Genomic DNA, 9706 nt, shown 5'->3' with positions numbered 1-9706 from the left:
GGTCAGTTGTGTAGCCTATGCAAATGTTGGGGCGTGACAAAGAGAAAGACTAGAGCCAAATGAGGAGGAGCCGCAATAGTTGACGTCAACTATGGGGCTCGTTGAGATTCGCCCGTTTTCAGAGGCAGTTTCAAATAGTAAGATTTGCAGAGAAAAGAGGTGTCAATGGGATTTAGAGGTTCTATGTATGTCCTAGTTACCCCCTAAACTGTCATTATTCAACTATGACAAGGTAAAATCAGTTTTGCATTCTATCACCCCTTAAGGAAAGCTCATTGTGGGACTGGCTCTAGTGGCTGTAATTCTGCACCAAGGCTGAATTTTGGGAAAGAGACTTCAGATACAGTATTAGAGGACCACTAAGGTCTATATAAAAGAGACTTCAGATACAGTATTAGGGGACCACTAAGGTCTATATAAAAGAGACTTCAGATACAGTATTAGGGGACCACTAAGGTCTATATAAAAGAGACTTCAGATACAGTATTAGGGGACCACTAAGGTCTATATAAAAGCATCCAAAGAGCACCATGTCATGGGACCTTTAACCCAGCAGACCATGAACTGAACATCCTCCATTTGTTTTCTTATAAGACCATCAAGCTATGTGTGGTTCTGTCGGCCTCCAGCCACGCACAAGGTCACTATCCATTTGCTGAACAGCATCCTGCAGGTTGCCATGGTTTTTCGTGGCATGTTCAGCTGACCTGCTGTTCACTGATGATAAGACTCTGTAGGTCATATTAGTGATTAACCGAAATGAACTGCAGGTCATTCAAAGGCTATCAGTTGAATACTCTCTGTTTTCCTTTCCTTTAATGTAAATACTATATAGAGGCTACCATTAATTGATGAGGAGTCAGAGAGACGTTTTTAGAATGGTGTCTTATTTTTCTTTATGTTGGTTGTTAGCGTGTTAGCTTGTAACTGGCAGTGGCTGACAGCTACGATGTTTCGCTCTCCGTACTGACAAGTCGGCCCTGCACTGGAGGTGCACAGATATCTCCTCATGTGGGAGAGGAATGTGAAAACACCTCCTCAGGGAGAAACACATTTTAGGGGACATAAACATAAGAAAAACAAATATTTAAGTGGAGGGATCTTTAAATTCTGCATTATTCTTAAAGTACACAAATCATGAATAACATGAATAAACAAGGGCATGTACCTGTGTGAAACCTTCTCTATGGCTTTTCAATCACAGCATTTCATTAAACTTTCTGGCACAGTGTCATCACATTCAGAACAATGAAGCAGCATACAGCAAGGTCCCTTCCCATCAAGCACCTCTTCTGTGCTCCAGTAAGTGGCACCAACATCATGTGCCGTGGCCCAAACTCACAGCAGCCAAAAAAAGGAAAACTACTTCATTTTTAGAAACTGTGGGTTGTACTTCGGTTCAAAACAAAACCACTTTCTCCAACTCCATTTCTTGTGATGCTCACTGTGACAGAAAAGGAGAGTGCTAACTGGCACAAATAAAACAAAAGACAAAATAGAAGTTATCACAACAACAGAATTTATTGCATTAAAGCAGATAAAAATCAATGAGACTACAGCCTAATAACAGACTATAGTCATGTCTGGATGCACACATATGAACGTTTAATCAGCAAACAAAAAGAGTGCAAAGGCTGGTGTGTTTGTACGAGTTTATATACAATAGAGTTTAATCTGATAGCATGACTTGTGTGTGTGTGTGTGTCTTTAGAGAAACGTTTTAACAGAAAGTGAAGTCATATTTTCAAAGTGCCTTTACAATACTACAGATTGTTACAAAGGATGTGGTGTGGAGGAGAGAGGGCAGGAGAGATGCAAAGCGATAAAAAGAGTTGTACCTACCCTCCATCTGATGTATGTGGTAGTGTGTGATGGTCTGTGTGTGGGTGAGCATGCTTATTAGAGTGTGTGTCGGAAGAGGGCAGAGGGTGTGACTGAGCACCGCTGAGGGTGTCAGATAAAGATGGAGCGTCCAGGACGTTGTCTGATGGATACAGCTGCATCACCGCCCCCTCCTGGCCGCCCTCCTTACTGCAGGACTGGCAGCTACAGTGGAAGATCCTCTCCACCAGCTTATCCACACGAGGAGACTCTTCACTGCCTGGGCACTCCAGGGTCACCTGTTCTCACACACACACACACACACACACACACACACACACACACACACACACACACACACACACACACACACACACACACACACACACACACACACACACACACACACACACACACACACACACACACACACACACACACACACACACACACACACACACACACACACACACACACACACACACACACACACACACACACACACACACACACACACATTTAAATACATATATACATACAAAAAGAGAGAGAGTGCTTTGGAGGTACAAAGTCAATGGCTACTGGATTTCTGCTGGCTTGTCAAACCTATATACCATATGTACTGCCAGTGACCTAGTGAACAGGAAGTGAAATTTATTTGGTCTTGGTTTTCCATCTTCCACTTTGTTAAAGTGCGTTCCATTTGTACTCTGACAACCTCGCAGTACCCTGAGCTCAAAATCCAACAATGATGCCCCGTGCATCAACAGTTGTAAAAGCTGTAGTGACATACAGTTATTAGCACTTCTGTCTTATTTGTGTCTCACTAAATCAGTCATAAACACAGTCCTGTCCAACTTCTATCTGTGGACATGGTGTTACGCTGTTTGTATGCACATAAAAACAGCATTATCCATTGTTATCAACTGGTATTGCTATCAATTGCTAACCTGGCTAGAGCCTACCCCATAATGAAAAATGCGACTTGTAAATGGAACGCATTCAACTCGGGTGTGACGTCATTCCCAGCTCCGGCTTCCGAGTTCCGAGGTAAATGGAACGCACTATTATATACTGAATGGTAACAGTGCTTCTATTTTTGGCTTTCTGGCTTCTTTTTTTGAATTAGTTATATGTATATTTGTATCCTAATAGTCTATTTTTACTCAATATTCTTGCTTTTGTGTCCTTGACTATTGATTGTTGCTGTTCATTGTCATCATTGTATGATATTTGTATGGGTTTCCTTCAGGATTAATTGAAGTTAGGGCTGATAATCATTATTTATATACAGTACTTATTTGCTTGTATTCATTTAGATATATTTTTTTCTACCTTTCCTTCTAAGGAAATTTGATTTTTACAATATGTACATCCTGCTATATGTGGATAGATGAAAGTGTGTGTTTTTGGTCAAATTCTTACACATACTTACTTTAGTGTTGTGCTTTGTTAAAGTTGTATTTTCACACTAAGAAAATGATTGTGCCATGAGTGTATGGTCAATGGAATAAATACAAAAGAAACACAAAATATACACGCCCCCTTTAAATCTCAGTGTTGTACAAACTCTTCTAGCTCTCCAGACCTCACACAACTTCCCCTCACTGTTTCCATTATCAGCATTCAGCACTTTTATCAAGATCTACCACCAAGTGCCAAACCAGCATGGAGCAGTATCCTCTTTCATGAGAGCTGACTTTGTTTTGTTTTAAACTACATTTTTGTTTAAAGTCCTGCAACAACAATCATAACCACAGACATAAACATTTATTTCCAGATAATCAGAAGTAAGGTGAGACTGTAGATGCACTTTCTCTGGCCTTTCTCAAGCAACAAAAACAGTACGGAAATTAATTAATCTATCAGGTAACAGCAGTGGAATCCAGGAGGTACAATATTTTCCACTGAAACATGAGGCGACCTCACCTGTGGTCCCACCCGCCTAGCCTATCTGGCAGCTTTCCAAACTACATACACCTCACTACAAAGCCTTTGTTGTCGAAAGTCTGGATTCCTTCTGGCAAACTTCATACAGGACTAAGGTTCATAGGGAACTGCAGAAATTGTGACACAAATCTATTCAAAATCCTCCATTTCTGTTTTTTTTTTTTTTCTTCTGCTTTGTGTCCGCCAGTGAACAGTTATTCTTTCATGTTGGAAACCTGTGGTTTTGTGTGTGAGCGCATGAGCTACATGAGCTAATGTGCAATAAATCTTACCACTTCCCACTGTGTCTGGGCAGGCATGCAGGAGTCACAGTGCACCAGGGACTCAGTTGACTGTGGGAACGTGTTGGGGACGCTGTAACTGAAACACTGGCCCAGACAAGCTCTGCGAGGAGGACAGAGTTCATTATTGCATGATTCAACTGCATGACCAGAGCTGTGGATGTCTGGTAGCCTCAGGCCAGACACAAAATCACAAAATGGAGTATTAATATTATACATGTTAGGTGAATCACTGGTCAACTAATGATTATAAATGAAAATCATGAATAACAAATACCATTGTGTAAATCATAGGAAGTAGTGTGCAAAACGTGTACATGTGTCACTGTGGGGACTGCATCGTAGAGAGGAATATCAATATTTTCAAAGTGAGCGTTACTAGAACAATGAACTGTTGTAAGAAAGTAACTTGAAGGCAGAATAGAAAATAGTTTTTAAAGGCCAGTGTTACATTTGCGTGTCACTTAAAAAATTGTAAGTGTGGTACTATTGTATTTTTGTCAACAATTAACAAGTCATTTCTGTGTCGCCAAAGCCTGGAATAGCTTATTGCTCCATTGTTGTCCAAAAACTGTTAAAAACACATCTATGAGCTTCACTGTTGCACCGGCTGTTTTGTCATTTGAGTAACAAATCAGTGGCTGAAAACAGTTCCCAATAAATGCACTATTTACTCCTGTATGAGTATTGTTGTGTTATTTGAACATTTACATTCGTGACCCATATCTAATGATGTATGTCTTTAGAAGGAACCAATGGGCTTTTGGCTGGAAAGTCAGAGAGTATTGAGAGACACATTGTTGATTTTACTCTTTTCATGGGATTTATGGACAATAATAAGCATATTAATATCGCAAGCGTTACCCTTTAATATCAATGCCTGCAGTGTTATTAAGAATCTTAAGATTTTTAAATGCAGTTTTCCACCATGCAGGCAGCCACTGATTTATATTCATTTCAAGTATGCAGCGCTGAAAAATTGCTCAGCGTAGTTAAGTGTAAGTAAGTTGTTATTCCTTCATGCTTCAAGTGTAATGAATGCATTACCTATCTCACACAAACGGAATGATCATAACTTTGAAGATGAAACTTCTTGACATTTCTGCATTATTCACTTTTTTCAGCTGCAGGGAGATTATCAGACAGAAAAAGAGAGAGACAGAGAGGGCGTTCATCCTGACCTGTTTTGAATAGAGCGAGGCTGACATCCCGTGTGCCCGACTATCTGTGTGATGTTCTTGGCTTCACACCAGGCGCTCTTGTCAGGGAACAGCGCCAGGCGGTTGATGTGTGCAGGCGGTGCCGCTGAATACAGTGCAAACAGTGCCCAACAAATCTGAATCCTCTGCCACATGACTGCACCTAAAGGGGCAGAAAACCACAGCATGTTACCGCTCTGTTAACCTTGTTCCATACAAAAACGCACCCTAAAAAGAGTAGTCACAATCTCTTGATGTTTACTGATGTCTACTGGTCAGATGTTGCCTGGCTTTACAGTTAATGCAAAATTTGGACATTGCATATCTCTGCAGATGTGGATTGACAATGTCCTGGCGATTAGCAGCTTGAAACCCAGGGGTCCCTGTGCTTCAAATGTTCTCCAGTTATGTTGCTGTAGCTCATTTCAATGATTAAAAGAGACAACTTCTTGATTATCGAATCACCAGCTGCAGAAAGAACATTATACTGGGTTCATATATTGTCCAGAAAGAGACAACTGGGGAGGGAGGCAAATGTCTGCTCCACACCACCTGACTCTTAATACCAAGTCAGTCCTCTGCTCTGTTTCACTCTCTTCTTTAAAAATGCCTCAACACGTCATTTCCAATCTATGGTTTTCTCCTGCTGCTTATAAAAAAGTGTCTAGTGGTAACCCACGTCGACTTCTTTACACACTTTTCAGCACTTCCATATGTCTCTGACACCGAAACCTTGTCTTCAGGAATCATTAGAGCTCTCCTTATATATGTATAGATATAAACGATAAAGAGGCGTCTGAAGTGTGCTGTGATGAGGGGGGAGGATTTTGTTTAATAAGTATAGACTATATGTTTTTTTAAAGGCTTCAAGAGTTCAGGCTACTTTCTTTAAAACGCAGCACTCTGGAGACTGAGCACCCTATGTTGGCGTTAAAGTGGTAAGGCGTTACAGTAACGAGTAACTAGGCCTACTGTTTGAAATACAGTAGTGGCGAATGTTACGACTAAAAGTCGTTATTTTCCCGGACATATTCTATTATATAGCTAGCTAGTTTAGTTCAATCCGAATTTGTATAGTGTGTTACTCCCGACCTCTCGTAAGGGATCAGTTAACGTATCAGTAACGTAACGTACGTCAGTTAGGCTAAGTTCCGTTTAACGGCTGATGAAGGCTAAAGAGTTGTCAAGAAATCCATTTCTGGCTTTCTTTTATTTATCACATTTAAATCTAGCTAACGTTATAGATTAGGCAAAAGTAGTGTGCCTGGTTTTTCACCGGCAAGATGACGGCGTTTTCTTCGAGTAACGTTACTTCGGAAGGTGGTGGGAGAAGTTGCAACCGTCATTTTAAACAAGTGTCGCAGCTAACGTTAACTAACGGATGAAAAGTACCATAACGTGTTGGATAGCAGCTCTCGGAGGGTGAGTAGGCTAACTAACGTTACAGTAACACGTGTCATAATAACTGTACTTTTTTTTTTTAACTAGCTAGTTACGAGTAACAACGTACTTTCTGAGTAACGAGCCCCGACAGTGGTCGTAGTTGAGACACTTTTAACTTACCGCTCACCGACCCCGGGGAACAGCCAGTTGAGCACCTCGCAACGTCCTGCTGAGCTGAGCCCCCTCCACCGAAACCTGGCTCCTAAAACCAGAGGATGCGGGTTGCCGTTGGATATCACCGTGCGCTGATAATTAGAGGAAAATTTGAGCACTTCGTGAGCGGCGAGGATACATCCGAGCCCAGTCTGTCATAAAACTGTTACATCATCCGGAAAGGAAAAAGAACCGTCCGTCCGACAGAGAAGGATGGGGAGATGGGGTTTTAGTTATGAGCACTATCTCATCCCCGAGTCCATCAACTCAGGCCGTCCCTCCCCTTTGTTCTCTCTGCCCGTCCAGTGTTAAATTTCCCGAAACTCCACTAAAAACACTTTCCAAGTTGTTGTCTTTTGTTGTAAAACTCTGTAGCAGGGGTTAGGCGCGGTTGAGCCCCCAGACAGGGGTCCTGCTGTGCCGTTTCTGGACGAAAGAAAACGGAGGGGGGGTACTTTTGGGAAGGTTTCAAATGTTTCCCAAAGTAGGAGCGAGGCGAGACCGCAGTTAAGATTTACAGGACAAAGAAAATGCACATATAAAAAGATTACACAAATAGGGCATATATTTACAGTCATGCGTTGACTTTGCAGATACATTTGGCATTGTTTTGTTATCATTTATTTTTTTTAATTGAAACACTAATAACAACGTGAGCATGCAAAACACCTGGGAGACAGATATGAATCAATGCTCTGATCCATTTTTCTGAAACCTTTAGGAAGTTGAAATGATTTCAACAAGTTATTTAACCATAAGCTCATGACAACTTGATCTAATTAAGGCCCCCCTCGATATGTTCGGAGTGAAACCACTGACAGACTCATGAGCACATGACTTGCTGAAAGGCAGTATGTTCCTTGGTTTTGCTGACCTGTGAGTAGACTCCTTTAAATCCTAAAAGGGAATATGGGGCCTAACATTTAAGCTTTGGAATATGATGCCCAAGTCAGCTACTGGTAAATGTCAGTGTTTTCTGGCTGAAAACTCCTGACACTGCATGCAGTGGAGAAAGAAGTATTCACATTCTTAAGGAAAAATAGCCAATACACACACCACAATATTAAATTATATTCCCTTATAAGTTCTGTAAAAGTTTGTACTTAGAGTCCAAAGGCATTTGAAGTGTACAAAAGTATTTAAAGTCATGGTAAGCATTATACAGAATTGTGTTCATTTACTCAAATAGCCTATAGTTTATACTTCTACCACTACATTTCAGAGGGAAGTATTCAAATGTTTACTCTACTATTTATTTGACAGTTATAGTAACTTCACAAAAACATTAAACATATACAAATCATATGATCAGGTTATAAGGTACAATGCATTGTTATAGATTAAACTATCCAACAGTTTAAAAAGTAGTAAAATCAGCTCCACCGACTACAGCAGTAAAATTCTACTTACATGTGAATACATCAGTAATAATGTCAATTTATATATAACAATCACAGGGGCCATTTTCCTGCGTCGCATGACCCATATTAGTACTTTTAGATAATACTACTTTTAAATAACGTTTTTGCTGCTAGACTTTTCCTTGTAATTGAGTATTTTTAACGTGTGGTATTGCTGCTTTTATACTGAAGTAAAAGACTTAATACAGCAGCTCCAAGCTGGAGTCATGCAGCAGCACACATGACATGTCTGGTTTTATATTTCATGCCAGAAATTCACCAACACAGAGTGAACAGTTTTGAACCATTAGATGAACAAATGTGATTAGGTAGCATTATTAGACTGGTAATTCTGATTCATCATGGAGAATTTTTCAGACAGGCACAGACAGGCATCGTCTATGGCTTTTGCCTGCCTTGTTATCTCAGCTGCGACACTGGTCCCACTAACCCTCCCACACACACACACACCATTCCTGCACTTCTTCCTACCTGCCTACAGGTGTTGAGCCTGGCTTGTGTCCATAAGCACCCCTGTCTGTCTCACGCTTCACTTGCAAACAAATATTTAAATGGATAGGGGATGAGCGACATGGCTTCATTTCTGACATTGCTGAGAAAATGGTTACCGTGATGGAGAGGGAAAACTTGAGTGTGTGCATTAGAGAAACCGTGCATGCGTCAGTGTTTTCTTTGATGTGAAAGTGTAAACCATGTGTTGTGTTCAGAGTGCAAAGTGCATAACTCACCTGTTAGTAATAAGACCGAGCTCCAGTCCAGAAACGGCATTCCACGGATTCTGCTTCACCAGGGGGCTGGATAACTGCACACGCTCACACAAACAATCTTTCTTCTCTCCTAGCAGGCCCATGCAACCACACATAAGTGATCAATCACACTCAAAACAATCTCGGCAAACAGACTCACGGCCAATGAATACACAAGACGTAAGAGATTCTTTCTGATATGGAGACGTGTGCTTTTTCAACTCCCTGTGAAAAAAAACAGTCACGGTCACAGCAAACACACAAGTCAAAACAGGACTACAAATTATGGCATTCTGTGCAAATGCTTGATCTAGTATGAGTGAAGAGCAGAGTGGGTTACTTCCCCGTCTTCAGAAAAGAATCTACCCATTACAGTATTAAAAGAAAACTACATCTATAAATAAGAAAACTACATGACAAAGTTCATGTCACACAAATGTATGCAAACATAACTTTCTCTTTTAAAGTCTCTTTCAACACTAGCATTAGTCTTCCATCAATTGTATTTTCTTTATTCCATCATTCTGTGCAACATTTCATCCTCCCACTCTCTAACAGGGCTGCAGATGCTGAACCTGGCCCTCATTCCAAAACAGCAGGAGTTCGAGTCTCCCAGCTCATTAACACACAAAATTACCTCCCACCCCCAAACCACATTACATTCTTCGCAAACATGCACGCAGAAAAACAGA

General features: G+C 40.9%; 1 protein-coding gene across 2 annotated transcripts; it reads right to left on the bottom strand.

Annotated features, from left to right (window-relative positions):
- Positions 1-1496: 1496 nt before the first annotated feature.
- Positions 1497-9092, bottom strand: nbl1 (NBL1, DAN family BMP antagonist). Of its 2 annotated transcripts, none has more exons than XM_039798152.1 (4): positions 8997-9092; positions 5234-5414; positions 4044-4155; positions 1497-2120 (listed from the first exon to the last, which is right to left on the bottom strand). In XM_039798152.1, exons 1-4 carry the CDS (start codon positions 9034-9036, stop codon positions 1839-1841), a joined length of 615 nt encoding a protein of 204 aa, XP_039654086.1. In that variant the 5' UTR covers positions 9037-9092; the 3' UTR covers positions 1497-1838. The 2 variants fall into 2 exon arrangements, with proteins under 2 accessions (XP_039654086.1, XP_039654087.1); XM_039798153.1 differs by lacking the exon at positions 8997-9092 and adding an exon at positions 6815-7279.
- Positions 9093-9706: the final 614 nt, after the last annotated feature.

Source organism: Perca fluviatilis, chromosome 4, assembly GCF_010015445.1.
Source record: "Perca fluviatilis chromosome 4, GENO_Pfluv_1.0, whole genome shotgun sequence".
NCBI lineage: Eukaryota > Metazoa > Chordata > Actinopteri > Perciformes > Percidae > Perca > Perca fluviatilis.
Note: the sequence above shows the minus strand (reverse complement) of the source record. Positions and strands in the feature narration are given on the sequence as shown.

Excerpts from the sequence above, each read along its gene's own strand:
- nbl1 (XM_039798152.1), bottom strand. The coding sequence starts at position 9,036 with ATGCCGTTTCTGGACTGGAGCTCGGTCTTATTACTAACAG. Across the intron at positions 5,415-8,996 it reads CTCGGTCTTATTACTAACAG|GTGCAGTCATGTGGCAGAGG; the intron begins GTGAGTTATGCA and ends CTGCCCCTTTAG. Across the intron at positions 2,121-4,043 it reads CCCAGACACAGTGGGAAGTG|GTGACCCTGGAGTGCCCAGG; the intron begins GTAAGATTTATT and ends GTGTGAGAACAG.